We start from the raw sequence: 21546 nt of genomic DNA on the forward strand, positions 1-21546 counted from the left end.
TTCAGGGAAGTGAAAAACAAAACCAAAGCATCACAATTAGTTGGGGGAGCTTAATAAGCAACAACAGCAACAACAAAATCAACAACAACACAACGACAGGCCCTGGACCCCTACCCAAACTTGTCCCGAGTGTGGGAAATTAATGACAATAGGATCCCTGACCCCTTCATCTCCCCAGGGTGACTGCAATACACGAACACATTTCTACTCTTACATTCTGTGTTCTTCTAGGGTGTTTGTAGGGGCTGGTATAACTTTAATTTTTTTCAAATCCTATTTTTAATGATGGTTCTTAATCAATTTAACCTCCCCTGTAGCCCACCACCCACCAGAGGTAGTATGAAAGAAAGGACAAGGGATGGGGGTAGGGCTGAGTGGATCTGTTTGGAAAGGTTCTTTGGAGCAACTCCCATCTGAGTTGTCTGAAAATTGGCAGTTCAATTCACAGGTTGGTAGCGGCAGCTTGATCCACTTGCAAACATCTCATGGATACACCAGCAATCCAGTTCAGTAGAGTCAGGTTAGCAACAGCAGTAACATGACCTAGCAGACAGCCAGGCCGAGGGACCAACAGGAACACCAGGAGACGTTCTCAGGTGTGCCTCTCCCAGGGAAGTGAAGATCAGTGAAGACTCGGGACCCACGAGCATTGCTCAGCTAGCTGTACCAGCAAGCCACGCTCTGTCTCCATCACTCCGTCCAATCCTATTTATGCCCTCCAAACATCATGTGTCCTCTGTGTGTCGTGCCTCAGCACATGCATCCAATCAGCCCAAGTCCTTGGAGTCCCGACAAGGAGAGCTCAACTATGCAATATAAGGTGGACCAATCAATACATGCAAGCCGTTAGCAAAGAATCCTTCATCACGAGTCTCTTCATGTGTTTGTTTTAGCAGAACATTCTCTTGATGTCTGCTTCAGTGAAACGTTCCTTCATGAGTCTACCTTAGTCTTTGATCTGTGTCCACTTTAGGAAAACCCTCCTTCACCTGTTTGCCCCAGCAAAACACCATCTAACACAACAGACTCTCCCAAAAACCCTTAAGTTTCCACTTCAGGGTTGGGTGGTGTGGGGGTGTGGAGAGAGAGTACAAAAATTTTGAACAGAGCTTAGTCTCTCTGAAAGGCTTTTCCTTTCACTATTTTTTGTTGTTTTGGGTTTTTTTTTGGTTCTGGGGCTTGAACCTGGGCCATTGCACACGGGAGGCAACTCTCTAGCATCGAGTGGTATTTCAAACTATGAAAAAAATTGTTTTGCTTTTCTTTTTTTTTTTTTTTTCCCTTCATTTAACAAGCAGCACGTGTTGGGAGAAAACTCTCAGTGTGTGTCTAAAGGGCACCCAACTGGTTGTGTGGGCTGATAGGCTTGGAGCTGAAAATGCTGGAGATGGCACATATGCAAAACCACAAATTCCATAAATACTCAGGATGCTCTTTAGTAAGCCAGGGCACCCATCCTGTGTGTTAGTTTTCCCGCACTATGACAAATACCTGAGGTGAATCAATTGGAGAGAGGGAAGGTTTATTTTGGCACAGGATTTCAGAAGTGTTGGTTCATGGTTACTTGGTTACACTGTTGTGGAACATGGTAGCAAGTCAGGCCATTGTGGGAGCACGGAGGCTGCTAACCTCAAAGACTGTGGAAAGGAAAAAGGAGATAATATCTCCTTCAAGAGCATACTTTCCATGACATTACTTCCTTCCACAAGGCTGATGCCCTAACCATCTACCACCTTCCTTTAGTGCTGTAGGCTAGGAACCCAGCTATGAAGAGACGGGCCTTTGGGGGACATTTAAGATCTCAACTGTGGCACCATCATGGTGCTAACTCTAATAAACTGAAATCCTTGTTTGTGTCTAAAGGTAAGCCTGATTCTTATCAAATAAGAACATTTAAAAAAATTCTGTAAATAAGTATCTAAGTCAAGGCCTGTGATCTTCAAACTTTTAGAAATCAGACCTTTAAATCACACAAGTAAACGCTTGTCCTCACTCAGCCTTTAAGGTCTGCCTATAAACAGGCTTTTCAAATTCTAATTTGTTAAGCCAAATAGGCACTGTGCAGTTTCTCATAATCTTACTGCATCTAATTATGCTTTATATTTCTTAGCTCGCACTGCATACTACATGAAAGCAGATGCCATTATAATTTACCCTTTTCACCGGCTATTCCTCCCCGATAGTGTGAATCTAGTACCGAATTGCTCTGGGAGCCAGAGCTCATGGATTTGCTTTCTCTGTACCTGCTAACTGTAGGTCTGGCAGCAGGCTCGGAATGGAGGCTTTGGGGGATCCCTCTTGGTTTCCTCCTGTGGTGGGACTGCCAGCAGCTGCTTTCCCAGGCCTTGCTGTCTGTCTCCAGCCTTGGGGTGATATGCATCTGACTCCCCTGTCTAGCCCATCACGACTTCCTGTTCTTGTTCTGTAATGTTTTTCAGATCCGCTTCTTCCTGTTGCCTTCCCAGCCTTCTGTTTCAGGCTTTAATTACCTCACATGCACCTGCACTCTCCTAAGATCAAGATCCTCTTTCCTGTCTGCAGCTTTTCCTCTCACTGTTACTCTTCCTTCTCTTCACACAGCATCTCTTCCCGAAGCATCGTCGTTTCCATCCCACACCTCGTGCAGCAGCTCCCAGTTGCATCCAGTCCAGGTCCAGGTCTTCTGCTCCAAAGCTCCCGCACTGCCCAGACCATCCATCTCCTTTTACAGCTGGACCCCACTCCAGCCAAGTAAACGTCCTGACAGTGTCTATACAATGCTGCAACATCTGGCTAATCCAGTCAACTCTGTCAAATCTTCAGTTAATCATCTGGATGTTTTGTCTACAAGCCGCCAAACATCTGGATTGACTGAAGAAAGTCACTACATTGATGGAGGTTGGCTTTTAAAAAAAAAATGGAATTGACCAGATGTTTTGGCATTACATAGACACACCATTGTCTCTAACATTTTTCTTAATAGTCTGTCTGCACAACTTTCTTCCCACCTGGAACATGACCTGTCTCCTTGATGGCATGTTTTCTTTTCCTTTCAAATTATGGTCAAAACCTCCCCCTGTCATGAGGTGGTTCTAGGTTGTTCTGACTAAGCCCATCGAGTGGTCCTTCCGGCATTTATTTCATTTTTTACATATATAATTATTTTCAACTGAAGTCTGTGTTTCTTACTGGATCATAAACTCTCTAAGTCAGTAGACTGTCTACCAGAAAGGCACCTTGGTTCCTGAAGTGAGTCTCAGTAAACTGGTGATCAGGGGCAGAAGCTCTGGGCTCAGTCTGATATTCTAGCTTCTCTGTTTACTGTGTGACACTGGAAAGTCACTTTACTTCACTAAGGCCCAAATCTTTTGGAAAGTAGAGTAAGGCTAGATGGGAATGCATCACAAGGTTGCTTATCAGAATCAAATGATTGAACGCAGTGCTTAGAAGAGGGCCAGGTAGAAGTGGGCATCCCCGAAGCATTTCGCGTTACAGTTCTTCATGTGTGAAAGCGGTTTTCCAGACTGTCTTTTCCTAGGCTGTGGCAGGGCCTTGGTGGGAGGATTAGATGGATTTGGTTGTTTCTGTCTGGGAGAAGGGATCTGGTATCTAGAGATTATCCAGTGTCGGAGTTGGGTTTTTTTTTTTTTTTTTTTAATGGTTTTAGAATTTTATTTTAGAAAGGCAGGGAGAGAGACGGTGGAGAGTGAGACCGGCCATGGCCAAGAGGAGAGAAGGGGGAAAGAAAAAGAGAGAGAAAGGCTGGAGAGTAAGAGAGGGAGAGAGAGAGAGAGAGAGAGGAGAGAGAGGAGAGTAGGGGGAATAAGAGCAAGAGGAGTGAGAGGTCGGAGCTGTTCTTGAGCTGAGATTGTAACCTTCTGCATGTTTATCATAAACACAACCCACCCCTTTTTTTTCCCATGAAGATACTAAGCTTTGAGCATGTAATAAACTCATATTGGCCTTTGAAAGTTCTTTCTGGGAAGTAGTGGTTTATCTGTCAATTTAGCAAATATTTATTAGATATCTGCTTTGTGTTAGGTTCTGAACACTGAGATACTAGTAAAAAAGTTGGCAAAATTAGTCCATTTTAATGGACTGAGTGCAAGAAAAATAACCTTTAAAAATGTATTTTTTGTATGTACTGATGTCTGTCTGCACATGTGTGTCCATGCTGTGTGCATTCCTGGTAGTGGTAGTGGTAGAGGAGGGTACTGGATCTCCTAGAATTGGAGCTGCAGGCAGTTACGAGCTACATGAGTTCTGAGAACTGAATTTTGGTTCTCAGCAACTGCAGCAAGTGCTGTTGTTGGCTGTGCCATCTCTTTAGCTTCAATAAACAGCCTAAGACTAGATTCCCTCATCTGTAAATGAATATAGCAGGTTCTGACCTCGTGGGACAGTGTATAAACATTAAATACATTATTAGGTAAAGTGCTTAGTGGTTAATATTATCATCGACTACAAATGACCAGGCAGATGGAGACTGAACATGTAGAATGGATAGGACTGCATTTCTAAAGTAGAGTTGAATTCTCTGAAGCATCATCTAAACACTGACCTGAAAGAGCCAAGTGATGAGATCAGGCTGCCATGACAACAGCACTTTAGGTAGTGGGGCAGCTACTACAAAGACCTTGGGATGGAATATACAGAGCTTGCTTGTGAGCAGCCAGGGAGGAAAATATGAAGGGAGGGTGATGGGAGAGGCAGTCAGGGAGACTGAGAAGCACAGCATGGCAACGCCACAGAGCCTCAGATACCATTGTAAGGGCTTCAATTTTTACTCTGAATTACATAGGGTTTAAGTAAAACTTCCACTCACTGCCATGACGAAACATTACAAGGAGGTTGGAGAAGGCGAGGAGTCTAGATTCAGCTCTCTCTTCGTAGCCCATGTGAAAATGGATGGTTTGTCACATGGGTGGCAGCATCGGGAGACAGTGATATTCTGGGTGTATGTTGAAGGGAGGACCAACAGAAGACTGGAACAGCTTGAGTGTGGGAAGTAAAGACAGGTGCTCAGGTTATGTGGCCCCAGCAACTGAAAAGGTGGCATTGTCCAGGCACAGATGGGAAAGCCGCCATGAAGCAGGGCTGGAGGGGCAAGGCTAGGAATAGCAGCTATGTTCAACTTTGGATGTGCCAGGTTTGACAGACACGAGATTTCCTATGCAATGGACTTAGACCTTACAAGTCATGTAAGTTAAAAAATCACTTGCTGAAGTCTTTGGCTGATTGGGAAATATCATCCATAACACATTTGCACCCATAATACAGTATTACAATCAGATTCTAGAATAGAAGAAAAACAATACATGCCTCTTACCCGAAACAAAATATTTTCCTCAATATGAAAATTAAACACTGCTTTATCCATATCACTGAAAAAAGAGAAGGAAGCTCACAGATTATAAGTTCACTGTTACTGCTGGGAACTAACTACAATGCATGCATTTTTAAGTGAGATGATATATTTTTTATATGTGGGCTACTTCATTTCTGGTATATTATTTTTTTATTGAAGTATTTGACTATCCCAATAGTCTTAACCTACATCAAGCATGGAAAATACAAATAAAAGTCAGTTCAGTATTTCCTAATTTCAAAATTATCTCCATTTCTTTCTTTCTTTTTTTTTAAAAAAGCTAGCAGTCCATCATTAATGATCACATTTGGCATCATAAGGATGAGAAAATAATAGTTTTCTAAAAGACAACAAATGTCTTTTTTTTCTTAACTGGTGCTGTGAAGAAAGTCTCCAGAAGAGAGTTTAGCTGATCCAGTAACGTGAATGAGCGCCATGATCTCATCGTCAGGGAATAACTCCAGCAGATGCAGAGAGACCAGGCTTCGGCCTGTAGTTCATTGGTGGGAATCCCCGTCCTCTAAGCCAACGCTGCTCTTCTAAGTTAAGGAATGAATTAGTACATTATCTCTCATTCTAGTTCTAATGCCTCCTCCCCCACCCCCGTAAGATTTGGTTCTCTTTTGAGGTGAGCAAAAGATTAACTGAAATTCAATAGGAGAGGGGAAAAAAAAAGCAAGAAAAAGTAAGGCTTTCGGACAACTTCATCAACAGAGAATCTAAAAGACACAAATCAATCATAAAACGGTTATCACATGAAATAGGAATGTCTGAGGATCGCGGCTCTAGGAAAGGGCTCACAGCAGTGAGCTCTGTGGTGCTGATGTCAGAGCTAGCACACATACGAAGGAAGGCATCAGCCAGAAAGGAAACTGGACGGCAAAAGGAACTAACACATCAGGGTTACCTCAGTGCTCGCCATCTGATGCTGGGCAGCCTGACTGATGCTGCATTCTCTCAGCTCATTCAACACCACACCACTGACAAGAGCTCTCCTGGGGGCAGGGGCTGAGGAGGCAGTAGCTCTGACAAAGACATGGCCTGTGGGTCTGCTGAGGAGTGTGTGGTGTTGGGGAGCCATGGTGGTCCTGTTACTGAATACTCTTTCTACAGACCCAGTACTTCTGACACCATCCTAGCAAGGCCTGATGTCTTAACCATTTTTCTTAGGGTTGGAGCTTCATCTAGCAGGGATTTCTCTACAGTGGAGTTTCTCCATTAAAAGCTACAAGAAGCAAAGATAGGAAAATGTACCGTGCTTTCCAGTAAGCAGAAGTGAGGGCCACTGACAAACTGCGAGGTTGCTAGCTGTCACAGCTCTGGCGAAAGCCGACCTGCTCTTCTGAACAGCAGTGAAGAATGTAACCCCTCTACACGTCTCCATATCGACACTGGTAGACGAATTGTTCACACTGATAGGCCCCTCAGTGTAACTCACTTCACACGTCCCCTGTCTTTCTGGTTATCACTAAGATAAAGCAGTATGTTTCAGCCATATTCTGCTTCTATCTAGCCCTTTCCATATAGGCCATATTGACACAACATGACAGGGGTATGTACCTCACACATACGATCTTATCAAGACCCAGGCAGTGACAGTTTGAAAAGGATGCCCACCGTCTGTCACTGAATGAGTTCTAAAAACAGCAGCAAACCACTCGGCTCCTCACACATTTTAATGACCTGTTTTATGATGTCCCCATTTTTAGATGGGCAGATGTATTACTGGCTACGTGGCCTTAGAGGAAATCAACCTGCGGGCATGTGACTGACGATGTGCATTTTTATAACATTAAAATCCCAGACAGATCTGCATTAACTTCAATAACCCTCTGAGAAAGGAAAGCCCAAGGGCTGGCTTGACCTCTCAACCTGCCACCAGCTTCACCCAAAGTAGAAGGCGTGGCTTGCCACAGTGAGAACAAAATGCCAATTGTTTTTCTCCTAGTGTTGTCACTGCAAAGTACAAGAACTCTGACAGGCTGCCTTGTCTCAGGATAATATCCCTGACCAAAACTAAGCCCAAAGATAAAAATGAAGTGAAGTTTAAAGGCTATTTTTAATATTCTTTCACATTTTAAGTCATTTTAAGTTATTACTATTACTACTACTACTACTACTACTATTATTACTACAGTTCATTTACTTGGCCTAAACATTTCCTTGTGACTGCAAACATATTTAATAATGCCAAACTTAGTTTCTTATTCTTTTTGGAAATTACATATTTAGTTAACTTTAGTGAAATTTGTAATGGTGAAATCCCACAACATTCTAGTTACTACTATATTTCAGAACCTTCTGGTTTTTTTGCAGTTAAAATAAGATGAACATTTAGCTAAACTAAGATCTTAATTTTGTCATTCAACTATCTTTCTTTCAGGGTATCAGAAGGCATGCAAGCTTCCAAAGGAGGGAAGCAACCAGAAATCCTACCCAGGTCTGGTACCCATGTACTACAAAACCAGCATCTAAGGGTGCTGTAGTGGCTCACATACCTTTGAGGTAACCAATAGCTCTCTAACTGGACCTAAGACCCACTCAACAAGAGGGAAACCATGCCTAGTACTGGAGACCTAGCCAGCTACCTAGGGCTAGTGATGCCATGGGTCTTGGAGGAAAATCTACAACCATCACTTTATTAAAATAGCATTATTCCCAACTGCATTGTAAATATTTGTCCTTCTACCCACCGATAAAGTGTAGTCCTCAACTCATGCAGAGGATATCCTCTCTGCAACTGACGGAGATTATTACAGAAAATCATAGCCAATAAAAATACAGAGTTGTGGGGCCAGTCCCAATGGATACATCTACAAAACAACTCCCACACTTAAGGCTTGGGGAACACTGCAAAAGAGGAGGCAGAAAGATTCTAAGGACTAGATAACCAGAGAGTTTTATGCAAGGTTGTGTCGCCTAGTCATGTCAGACACTACAGTGACAAAATCACATCAATATGACTGACTAAATAGGAGCTTTAAAGGACAGTAACACTAGATATGCTAATGTGGGTGGGGGTGGGCCCAAAGGCCTCTACCAGACACAAAAAACTAACAAATGCTCAGAGTAGAAGAAATTGTCTTCTCCAGGAAAGAACACACCAATTGGTAATCCAATACCAAATGGTTGGCTCCAAAAACAAATATACAAACGATATTATACAGACCAAGCAAGTTATGATTAGAAATATACAAGTGTATATATATATATACATATATATATATATATATATGCAGAAGTATATATACACAGAGACATATACAGGAGAGTACAGAAGGAGAGTATAGGAGGGTGTGAAGGGAGAAAAAGAAAGGAGCAAATGATACAATTAAATTATAATTTCAAAAATAAAAGAAAACATAAACTGTCTTCTAAAAACTGAAATTGTTCTCTGGTCCCTGCAGACAGCACTAGGAAGTTCTACTGGGCTTATATGAATTGGTGAAGTGGCCACATCAGACGAATAATGGCAGAGATGGTGTTTCAACACATATGGACTCAGACATTTCATAATGTCTGCGAAGATGGACTCCGCCTAGCTGTCAGCAGAACTGAGTAAAGAAAACGTGCACGCTATAGGACGGGGTTTCATCAGCTATAAACTTACGTCGTCTGCTGGAGAAAGGACGCAGGAGAAGAGCAGTCAGTCAGCAAATCCTGCCTCAACTTCCACAACTCTGAGCTGACGGACTCGCTCCAGAGCACTTCTACCACACCTCTCTTTTCTCTGAAACTTTCTCCATCTTCATTCAAAAGGAGGAGTTTCTGGATACTGGGAGTCCTGTCTTCCTTCTCCCCTCAGGTTTTAGTCACGGTCGCAAAGGACAAAGGTTGTGGTGGTTTCAGGCACACTTGAGTGTAAAGTAGAGTGCTGAGTATTGTTTTCTAACTGAAACTCAAGTGAACCCTGGGCATTTCTCTTTCATCCTCAGAGGTGACCACTAGTTTTTCATGTTTTTATATGCATTTGTTTTACATATGTGCATATCTATAGTGATATAAATAGTCTGTTATATGCTTAAAATTTTACATATCTGGTTTTGTTTGTTCCTTTTAGGAAATAGTAATATAGTTCTGCTTACTTGCTTTTTTCCATGCTGAGAATCTAGTTCAGGGCCTGGCACACTCGAGGCAAACACCCCTCCTTCAGATGTCCAGAGTCAGGTGCTCTTTACCTTTATAACACAGCCCACAGTGGGCTAGGAAATGACATGTTTGGACTCTATGAGGCTTTGATGGTTGTTAGCATATACTCATTTTGAACAATGTCTGAACATTTCTTTAGTGTACAGGTCTAGGGTTCTAGCTTGTTGGCCGTGGGATAGTTTGGAGAGGATAGTGGTGGTGACTGGGCAAGGCAGGGGCTAGCATTTCTCCATCCTGTGTCTGCTGCCAGTGCTGCACCTGGGATCACACCGAAGAACCGGTGCCTTAGGAAGAGGAAACCGACTTCATTACTTCTTCTGAAAAGATGTGGCTGGTGAGGTTTTATTAGGTGACTGAAGTTAGTCTGCCTGCTGTACAATTTTAGCAGAGTTTAGGACTAAATATAGGTAACAGAAATACCCCATGTGAATGAGTGAGTCAAAGGCTAGATTCTTGATGAGTTCTACTGGTGGCGCAGGTCCTGTGCACCCTGTGCTCCTGGTGCTGGCGTGCAGCCAGGGCAGGGAGTGGCAGGCTGCGCAGCGGTAGGCTGTGGGTTTGGTGAATATGCATCTAGTGCTACTGTCCTGAAGCAGCCAGAGCATCCAGCAGTAGGCTGGACAGAGTGAAGAGTAACCTGCCTATGGGCTCCTCATGAAATAAAGCGGGAGGCCTATATGCTTATATGCAAAAAAACCCATCAATGTCAATGATTTTATTTTATAATTTTGATTTTGCATTAAGGTATCAGGGAAGTTTCCCTTATTCTTTCTGTGAGCACCTCTTATAAAACAACTGAACAAGACTCCTTCACCCATTTCAGGGTAGAGAGGCAGAGACATGCTAATGCAATCTGCAAATGGTTAACATTTAAACTGGAAAGAAACTGATTTTATTTCAGATTTAGTAATAGAAAAGGTCAATTAGGGAAAAATGTATCAGTAACCAAAAGCATTTTCTTACATCATTCCAGATTTACAAAAGGAGAGACCTGTTTTCTGAAAAATCAGAACACAGGCTCTGACAGCCTTCCCACCGCCTCTGCGATTCCATAGACATGGCTGTGACAGGACACCCCACAGGGGCCACCACTCTGGCATCACCGCTCTGGCTCTCACCGCCTTTCCTTCTTCTCTCTCAACAGCTTTTTGCTCTCTTCCCGTCTCCTTTTGTTCACTGGGTTCCGAGGATCATAGATTTCAAATGTGTCTGAGTCCTGCATGCTTGCATCTTTCACTTTTCTGGTTTTGTCTTCAAACTGGAGCACATGTGACATCCTAAGGGGGAGAAGAGATGGCCTGGTTAATTCAGGCTGGGACCCACCATGGAAGCTCTCTACCCCACTCTCTGTGGCACAGGGAGCCAGGCAGCGCTCATCCCACCTGGAGAGCAGTCCCACAGAACGAAGCTGAGGCCAGGAGCTTTGCCCAGCGGCAGAGCTGGCCTAGCAAAGTCTTGGGCTTGGCTCCCCAGAACTGCGTAACAGAAACAAAGCAAACTCTGGAAAGCAGGCCTGGACTCTGTCTGCTGTACTGCTCTGCCTTTCCAGGAGTCTCCCATGCTCACTCTGAGTTCCTCCCTTGGTGGGAGGCTGTGATCTCGACCCTGGAGTCTCCTAAATCCATATTTGGAACTTGGTCCTCTTTCTTTGAACAGTACACTCAATCATGGAAAGCCAGGAGTGGAGCAAGCTGCCAGCTAATAACCAGACCTATCTGATGGTTGTGTTTTTAGTGGTTTAAAGGGTCAAGAGCAAGGGTTTCTATAAAAACAAAACAAAAACAAAACAAAGCAACAACAACAGCAGCAGCAACAACAACAACAGCAACAAAATCCAATCTTTAAATATTAGGGCTGATGTGTAGCTCATTTGCCTCACGGGAGAACATTTGCCTTGCAGACATAAAGCCCTGGGTTCCAGCACCGTTAGCAAATTAACGAAAACCAAATAAGCAGTGACAAACAGAACAAAAGTCTGCATCCACAAACAGAAGTTTAAAAAGTAATTGAGAGTCGTGTTCAAGTGGGATTGTGGCTGTCTTCTGGGAGGGGCTGAGTTTTTCTACGCACAAAGGAATGAAATTTCTGGCATAACTCCATGAACTAACTTTCTCCTCTTACTGTTGACTACAGCAAATCTCACAACCCTGTCTTCCTACTTTAACAAACGCTTACTGGTCTTAAAGTATCAGCATGTGCTTGATTCCTAAGTGGTCATAAGCTAGCTATCATTAGCAGCAGGGAACTGTGCCAGTGATTAGCTGTGCCCCACTGTGAGGCATCAGAGATAAACGGAGGGTGGGGTGGGGTAGGGGGTGGTCAAAAGACTAGGCATCAGGGCAACTTGGTGAGATAGGAAAGAAAAAGATTCGGTTTAACAAACAAGTGATGTGAATTTTCTACTAGCTATTTAATAAACAATCCAATCAGCATATTAGTGCATCCTTCACAACAGCAGACAGAATACAACCCTGCATACAGCCCTTGCTATGCCAGCACTCTGACTTGCCTCAGCTCACATATGACACAGGCTTCCTTTGATTTGTATCAGCAGAGATTTGGGCAGTTGGCCCTGTCAGGAGCTGTCGCTCTTTCCCTGCAGCTGCAGAGATGGAGAGTGACATTTATTTGTACGGGAAAGTCTGTGCTCAGATTTTGAAGATTCTCAAAGGGATTTGTAAGGAAAAGAAAGCATTATAGATACTGTCATTCTGAAGATTCAGTAGCACATGGCCACCACCACCTCCATCTCTTCTACTTTGGAAGGTTGCATCGATGTTGTGTCAGTGACACACAGATGACCAACATCATATTTAAATGAGGTAAACCACATTCACAGTGGTATATATTATTAATAATGCACTGCTTGTTCTGATTTAATAACTGATTGCAACATAGGATTATGCCAGGCAGTGTGAGAAAGCTGACTTCTAACAGTTTCATTGCTCCAGGAAGCACTGTCAATTGGAAAATGCAGCCTACAACCATTGGATTTGAATGTGGCTTCTCCCAGAGCCTATGGTGTTCATTTAGGCATTAGCTTCTGAGAGTGCCCAATTCACTGAAAAGGGCTGACTTTTCCATAGCCATGGAAACAAGGAGCCAGTAGGATCAGCTGGAAACACAAACTGGACCTAACCAATTGATGATGACTTACCTAGGTCTATTGGATCAGTGACAGTTGGTGTCACTGGGAAAGCCAACTACCAGTACCAACCTCATGCTTCTGAAAGCCAGGGAACAGCAACAGCCTCTACTTCTGAAGGTGGTGCTGACCCCCAAGCAATTCTCGTCCCAGACTAACATAATGTCTGCGACTTGCCTTACGTGGTATGCTAGACAGTCTTAACTACACGTGATACGGTCGAGAGTTACAGGAAGGGAGGGTACCTCAACTGAGAAAATGTCTCCATAAGATCAGGCTGTAGGCATTTTCTTGGTTGGTGGGGGAAGGGAGGGACAGCCCATTGTGCATCCCTAGGCTGGTGGTTCTGAGTTCTATGAGAAAGTATACTTAACAAGCCACGAGGATCAAGTCTCCAAACAGTAACCCTCATGGTCTCTGCATCAGCTGCTCAGTTCCTCTCCTCCTTCCTTTGATGATGTGGAGGTATACGACAAATAATAAACCCTTTCTTCCTCAACTTACTTTTTGGTTATGGTGCTTTGTCACAGCAATAGAAACCCTAACTAAGACCTTGGGAGACAGTGAATAAAGTACAGCTATTTTTCATGTCAGTAATGCACTGTGTGAAGAGAGGCCTCCTCTTCAACACTCCTGATGTCTCTTCCATGCACCTTGCAAAGGGCACTCTAGGAATTCTGAGTGTGTTACTGGAAGGGAAGGGGAGCAAGTGCATTGGAGCTATCTATCAGCAAGGCTGTCCTGCTCAAGGCCCTTTACACAGGACAGGAGCTCAAGTCCTGCACTGAGAGCCCTTAACGGCTTACACCTGGAAGCTTATGCTGGAATCTCATGCCCCTCAAAACAATTTCATTTAAGAGTTCTAGGTTGATGCTTCACGTACCCCACTACCTAGTTAGATAATTAACCTTTACCGAAATTCATTGTTCTGTTTAAAAAGTGATCCCATATTCTCCCTCCAATACAGATTTTTTAATAACACCTATTTCCAGTAGAAACTATCCAAGTTTCAAAATGACTTTTCCAGATGTTGTCAATTAAAAACATAAAAAGGTACCTTCCTCCTTTCAATGCCACGAGGTAATCTTGCAACTATTGGACCTGGTTGGCTCTGGTATAAGAAATGAAATTTAGGCATGTGAGCCACAGAACCAAGTCTACAGGAAGAAACCTTCTCTCACAAATCTGAAAAACACAGAAAGCCATAAATTAAAGGAGCCGTCTGCTTCAACTGTTTGTTTCATACGCACTGCACTACACAGGTCCAACATTTTGATTAATAGCAATCTTAAACCCAGAGGAAAGAAGGGGCTCTCAGCTTACAGACTACTTCAGATTTAATACCATAACACTTAGGATGGCTGGCTACTCCACAATAATACTGAATCTTTAACAGCAAAAAACAGTTCACCCATTTATCTTTCAACATGCTTTGGTCACTTCATTTTTAAAGGGAAAACAGAATAGTTATTATGATTTTGGGTATAATAAACTCCTGACCTCTGTGCCTCCATAAATCACGTGTTGTATGAATTGAAAGCATGCCCACACTTCAGACTCCTGTGAGGGCACACATGCAGACTAAGAACTTATAGTTCAGTTTTGTACATCCCAATAACTCAGCCCTGTCCACTTGTTGACTGTTATAAAACTGGACCAATCAGAGCAATGAATTCTTGTGGAATTAATTATACACTAATCATTTACATGTGAGAATTTCAGAACTTGTTTACTGGAAGGAAAAGACAGAAACTTAGTTCTGATGAACACAATCTTCAGCATAGGCTCAGATTCTCAAATAAAAGCACTGATGGTGGTGGTTCCATTTCAGAAAATGGAGGTTTCCTATCTTGAGTGGTATTAAACAAGGAATTTTACTTTGATGTGGGACTGAGCAAAAGCATAAACAAAAGTAATCAAGTGTTCTTTGCTGACTTCGCTAACAGTATTAAAGTTCTCACATAACTGGGAAGACAGATTATGGGATGGCGGTGACATCTGTGCAGAAGCCAGAAGACCCGATTCTAGGCTCAGTACACAATCCCAACATTAGCAATTTATTTCTGATTAAAATGTTCTGAAATGATTTATCCTGAGAGAAAGTAAACAGCTCTCTTGTTAAAAGATTTCAGAACTATTCCTTCTCATTTCCAAGTCACCCCAATTTAAAAACATTTTTCCTTGACATAAACATATTTATTTTGTTTTCTGAATGGCTGTCCTGGTACCTTTCTGATGCCAGATTACAGGTATGTATGTGTCACTATGCCACACTCACGACACACTCAATCATTCTGCTATTCTACTTACTGTTGTCATATTTTAACTATTAGTCCTCCTCAAATCCTTCTAGGCTCTGAAATAGTGTTTCTTATTCACTTCTCTTATCATACACCTCTACTGGGGCACGACTTACTGTCGGATTAGACTAAAATAGTTCAGCAGAAGCACGTGATGTTCCAATGTGTTGCTTCCTATCACAGAGACTGTACTTTGCTCCTCTCGTCAGCTTTCACTGTTTTCTAATTGTCTGTTTACTGAACTGTGAGGAGACTCAGGTTTTCAGACAGTGTACCTGGTTCACAGCTGTATGTCCAGTGCTGATCATGGCAATTTTTAATGAGAAGGAAACCTTTAGACCTTTGGAACTGGCCAAGCCTGGTACTCAAGGGTTGCTATGCAACCACTTGACCTTCTGTGGGCAGGGGCTGTCTTTTATTTTAATGATAAGTGCCCTGAAACACCTACCAGGCTGCAGAGTCTCCAGTCTACTTTCATGACCTTTCATAACTCAGCATACACACTAGCGGTCGCTCTGATGCTGCACTCTGTCAGGTACCACAAGTTTACACCCTGACAAACTTCAGTGGGAGATGCCTCCCGCTCTTCATCTCCCACACCTCTTAATGTAGAGCTCAGGGAACAGAATTTTTGTTTTTTACAAGCAGTATTTCCTAAGTAGTTTTGGAACTCTTACATCAGATGCAGGCTGAATGTGAAAACCTGCTGGCTATTCAAAAAACCAAAACATTCCTACCAGGTGTCATCTTCAGAGACACTAGTTTAATAATTCTAGGATGGGAGGGGGTCCCAGAACTAGTCATTAAAAACTTCACACTGGTTACTTTTAAACATACAGAACACAGAGCCAAAGATTAAGAAACTTTAACTTTCATACTGACTGTGAAGGCTCCATTTAAGTTTGCTTTGTTCCTTCAGAGAGAGAGTACAGGGGGTTCCTAAAAAAAAGCCAACCCTTTAGATAATAATAATAAAAATGAATAATAAAAAGATTTGATAATGATAAAAATAATAAAATTATTATTATTATTATTGTGTGTGTGTATATAAATGTTTTGCTTTCATGTACATCTGTGTATCATGTGTGTGCCTGGTTCCCATGAAGGTCAGAAGAGGGAGTCAGATCTCATGGAACTGGAGTTATTGTTGGTTCAATATATGGAAATCTGTCAATATAATCTACAATATAAACAAACTGAAAGAAAAAAAAAACCACATGATCACCTCATTAGATGTCTGGTACCCATGGAGGTCAGAAGAGGGTGTTAGCAACTGGAGTTATGTAACTGTAAACCAATATGTGGGTGCTGGGAACCCAACACAGGTCTTCTGCAAGAACAACAAGTGTTCTTTTCTTTTTTTTTTTTTTTAAGGTTTCAAATGTTATCATTTACTGCTTGACCTTTTGTTCCACTGTCACAAAAATCAGTCAAATGGAATCAGAATTTTATGTAACTTACTAATGCCTGACTTCTCTCTCTCTCTCTCTCTCTCTCTTTTAATTAGATATTTTTTCATTTATATTTCTAACGTTATCCCCTTTCCTAGTCCCTGCCACCCCCCTGCTCCCCAACCTACCCACTCCTGCTTTCTGGCCCAGGCATTCCCCTATACTGGAGCATAGAAGCTACATAGGACAAGGGCCTCTCCTCCCATTGATGACCGACTAGGCCATCCTCTGCTACATATGCAGCTAGAGCCATGAATCTCTCCATGTGTCTTCTTTGATTGGTGGTTTAGTCCCTGGGAGCTCTGGGGTTACTGGTTAGTTCATATTGTTGTTCCTCCTAGGGGGCTGCAAACCCCTTCAGCTCCCTAGGTACTTTCTCTATCTCCTTCATTGAAGACCCTGTGCTCTGTCTAGTGGTTGACTGTGAGCATCTACTTCTGTATTTGTCAGACACTGGCAGAGCCTCACAGGAGACAACTATATCAGACTCCTGTCAGCTAGCTCTTGTTGTCATCTGCAATAGTGTCTGGGTTTGGTGCTTGTTTATAGGATGGATCCCCAGGTGGGGTAGTTTCTGAATGGTCATGCCTTCAGTCTCTGCTCCAAACTTTGTAACTCCTTCCATAGGTATTTTGTTCCCTCTTCTAAGAAGGATCGAAGTATCCACACTTTGGTCTTCCTTCTTCTTGAGTTTCATGTATTTAGCAAATTGTATATTGGGTATTCTGAGCTTCTGGCTAATATCCGTGTATCAGTGAGTGCATATCATGTGTGTTCTTTTGTGATTGGGTTACCTCACTTAGGATGATACCCTCCAGGTCCATCCATTTGTCTAAGAATTTCACGAATTCATTGCTTTTAATAGCTGAGTAGTACTCCATTGTGTAAATATACCACATTTTCTGTACCCATTCCTCTGTTGAAGGACATCTGGGTTCTTTCCAGCTTCTTGCTATTATAAATAATGCTGCTATGAACATAGTGGAGCATGTGTCCTTATTACAATCAAAGAACTCCACATAAAACCAGAGACACTGAAACTTACAGAGGAGAAAGTGGGGAAGAGCCTTGAAGATATGGGCACAGGGGAAAAATTCCTGAAAAGAACAACAATGGCTTATGCCGTAAGATCAAGAATTGACAAATGGGACCTCATAAAACTGCAAAGCTTCTGTAAGGCAAAGGACACTCTCAATAGGACAAAACAGCAACCAACAAATTGGGAAAAGATCTTTACCAATCCTAAATCTGATAGGGGGCTAATATCCAATATATATAAAGAACTCAAGAAGTTGGACTCCAGAAAGCCAAATAACCCTATTAAAAATGGGGTACAGAGTTAAACAAAGAATTCTCAACTGAGGAATACCGAATGGCAGAGAAGCACCTAAAAAATGTTCAACATCCTTAATCATCAGGGAAATGCAAATCAAAACAACCTTGAGATTCCACCTCACACCAATCAGAATGGCTAAGATCAAAAACTCCGGTGACAGCAGATGCTGGTGAGGATGTGGAGAAAGAGGAACACTTCTCCATTGCTGGTGGGATTGCAAGCTGGTACAACCACTATGGAAATCTGTTTGGTGGTTCCTCAGAAAATTGGACATAGTACTACCGGAGGATCCAGCAACAAGTGTTCTTAACTGATGAGCCATCTCTCCAACCCCAAGATTGGATTCATATGACAAGGTACTCACACACGGGTAGAAGCTTATTGGTGCCTACTCTGCTCTTCAAATTGAGCAATTCCAAGGGCACAGTCCAGTCCTTATTTATAGTTTGAAAACAAGGTAATGAGGTAAAATCAATTATTTACTCAACAGACATTTGAGGGCTTTTTATGAGTGAGGCCAATGCTAGTTACCAAGGACAAAAAGTCAAGCATGACCCGGGCTCTGGTCTCCTGAAGCAAACTGGGAGAACACACAGACATGAGGCAAATGTGTTTGGAATGTTAACACAGCATTGAGGCAATAACGAGAACTCCCACTGAGAGTGCTCTCAAAGAAAAGAGGTTTCCATGTTACCTGGTGGTGTCTGCACTATGGATAGGCAGGAAAGACAGGATCCCACTCCTTTCTCTTTGCAGAGCTAGAGGCTGACCCAGGCCTGTGCATGCTGGGTAAACACTCTAACATGGAGCTACACCCGCAGCCGAGCAGTCCCCTCTCACAGGCAACTTGTGAGACGGTAGAGGAACCTGTACGCTGTTGACTAGATGGAAGAGGTAACAGGCTTTTATTTGCAGAGACGGATTGTTAACCTCAGGAATCAGTCAAAAGTGAAGTCTGTACTAGGTCTAGTAAGAAGTTACAATGGGTACTGCTTATTCTGTGCTAGGTCTAGTAAGAAGTTACAATGGGTACTGATTATTCTGTACTAGGTCTAGTAAGAAGTTACAATGGGTACTGATTATTCTGTACTAGGTCTAGTAAGAAGTTACAATGGGTACTGATTATTCTGTACTAGGTCTAGTAAGAAGTTACAATGGGTACTGCTTATTCTGTGCTAGGTCTAGTAAGAAGTTACAATAGGTACTGATTATTCTGTACTAGGTCTAGTAAGAAGTTACAATGGGTACTGCTTATTCTGTACTAGGTCTAGTAAGAAGTTACAATGGGTACTGCTTATTCTGTGCTAGGTCTGGTAAGAAGTTACAATGGGTACTGCTTATTCTGCTGTGCAAGACATTACAATGTAGCTATAAAGGGAGGATCATGTGGGCACCCCAGACTGGCTTTTAACGTCTTTCACCACTCCCCCCAATCCGTGTGCTACCCTTCCCCCCCATCTCCCACCCCACCAACAAGGGTACATCTTTGGGAGAAAAGTGCTTAAAAACAGAATCAACTTCTACTATGAATCCTGTTACTGTCTTAAATACGTATTTTCCAGTCCCAGCTCCTATTTGTTCTACTTAGATGAGGACCTAGCTATGGCCATATTTAGCTGAAGGCACCTGAGGGGCAGAAGCAGGGCCGAGGACCACTCTTATGAGCATGGGTGTCTGATTATGTCAGGGGTCAAATTACTAAGGTTTACATTGTGGTCCATGGATCCCTCTCTGTCTCTCTTTCTCTATCTTTCTTTCCTCTTTCTGTCTTATGTCTATATTTATTTATTTATCCCTGCTTCCCCCCACACCCTGCTGCAAACACACAGCCAATCTAGCTGTAAAAGCCCTTCTGGTTTAAAGCCCTTGGTCTACTGTATACAAAAGGACCCCCAATTTCTCATATCCCTTCTTTAGTCTGGCTCTTGTTTGCCACACCATGCTCTGCACGATCCCCATCTTTCATTTCAGATATGCCAGACTCTCTGTAGCTTCCTGGAGAATCTCCACTCCCTGCAACCTCCTTGCTGCTTCTGTATTTCCAAGACTTCACTCTCTCTGCCTCCCATTAGCTGTGCCACCACCCTGGCTCCTGCTGGGCCTGGCCCGCTTTCTCCAGCAGCGAGGAGATCCTCTCCTGGTGCCCCTGAGTCTTGTCCATAGCTCCAGCCATTTTCAGGGTGGTGCAACCCTGCCTCTCTGGGTCACAGTGCTCTGAAGAACAGAGGCTCTGTTTCACTGGCCTCTGTACCTCATCATGCAGCAATGCTTGGCCAGAAAAATGCTGCTGATAAGTGCCTGCGAACACGTCCAATTTTCTGGGATTCCCATCACCTCGGGAAAAACCACTTTGGCTAGGATACTGATTTTCTTGATAGTTTTAATTCAATACCAAATTATTTAGCAATTAACCACTGTATAAACTTCATTTTCAGGCAAGCAGTTCACCCTTTCAACTTTCTAACAAAGAAAAGGGCTAGTTAGTACTAAAAAGGTGAGGCAAGGTATTTGTACAGATAGTACACTGTGTTATAGTAATCCAGTGCTGACCTGTCTCACATGGGCCAGTTAAACTGCTTAAAGATTAACATCTGCTCCTGTTTGCTTAGCTTGGAAGTGTGGGAAAATGCATTTAGTGTCCTCAGCCAGCCTTCTTCTTGGTTTGAATGACCTTGTTACTCTTTGAGAACATACACATAATTTGTTACAACATAACTTGTTTGCATGTTGTGAGGACTTCCCATTTCCCTATTAGAATTCTTAAGAAACCCAACTAAATAGCTCCTGGTTATTATTTAAGTTCGTCATTCTTTGGACTCCAGAACACAAACCTAAATGATTTGGGTAATGGTTTGAAAGGCAGAAACAGCCTTTGTTTGTAAATACAAATTTCAGCACGACGAAACAGTTTCCAAGTGTTGCTTCCATCTGAGTCTTTGAAGGAGCACACTGTTCTGCAGGCTGCACCTCACTTTTGTCCGTGTTACTTTTCTACAAGGTTCTGTCCCCTCCTTTCCTGGTCCTATCAAAGTCCAGTTTAATTACCACTTCTTCCTAAAATCTTTTCCCATTGCCTTGGCCCTCAAAATCTGCTCTGACTTCAACACTTTCTCCAGAAACCTTTGTGAATGAGGTCAGACCTGAGCTTGGGCCACTCACTGTGGCTGTGGGGAAGTCACCCTGCTTCTCCTGCCTGCTTTCTTACCTGGGAAGAAGATGGTAGGGCCCAGCCTAGACACTTCACAGTGCTCACAAGTAAGGCTTGCACACCATGCCATCTGAAGGCTTCTGTAAATGGCAAAGGGGCCCGGATCTAACTTTAACCCATGTGATTCATGAATGCTTTTCTCAGGTTAGCCTATATCCCAATGCCATGGATATGGTGGTATACAAACAGAAATGTAATTTTCCACACTTTGAAGACAGAAGCCAACACTCACCTGACTAGGGCTCTCTCCTTGGGCTCTAAGATGTCCTTACACAGTGTGGGTGAATGGAGGGGAAGACTAGTCTGGCTTGCTTCTTATAGGAACACTAATCTCATCATGGGGGGGGGTTCACCCTTATGATCTCATCAATCCCTATTTACTCCCCAAATGCCCTACCTCCAAATATTATCATATTAGAGCTTTACCATATGAATGTGTGTGACCAATTGTACTACCTACAAACTATGTTTATACAAAAATTTATCATTTTTGTAATTAGGCATTTTATAATACTGACATTCCTTATTTTTATGTATATCATCATTTAAAACAACAAACTTGGCCTCATCAGCCTGGATGCTAACATGTATATTTCTAAATGTACATGTC

General features: G+C 42.7%; 1 protein-coding gene across 7 annotated transcripts in view; it reads right to left on the bottom strand.

Annotated features, from left to right (window-relative positions):
• Window positions 1–10174: 10174 nt before the first annotated feature.
• Window positions 10175–21546, bottom strand: part of Cwc27 (CWC27 spliceosome-associated protein) — a 185971-nt gene continuing 174599 nt past the window's right edge. For 3 of the 7 annotated variants that reach the window (XR_001780799.2, XR_001780798.2, XR_003950469.1), the window contains 2 exons: window positions 13699–13826; window positions 10357–10773 (listed from right to left, as the gene is read on the bottom strand). Coding sequence is in view for 2 of the 7 variants with exons in the window: in NM_001360094.1 (NP_001347023.1) it covers window positions 10611–10773 (163 nt within the window). In the remaining 5 variants the exon portion in view is untranslated. Of the gene's footprint in view, window positions 10774–13698; window positions 13827–21546 lie in introns of those variants that run through there. The other 4 variants (NM_001360094.1, XR_001780800.2, NM_026072.1 and 1 more) reach the window with 4 other exon arrangements.

The sequence above is a fragment of the Mus musculus genome, chromosome 13, assembly GCF_000001635.26.
Source record: "Mus musculus strain C57BL/6J chromosome 13, GRCm38.p6 C57BL/6J".
Classification (NCBI taxonomy): Eukaryota; Metazoa; Chordata; class Mammalia; order Rodentia; family Muridae; genus Mus; species Mus musculus.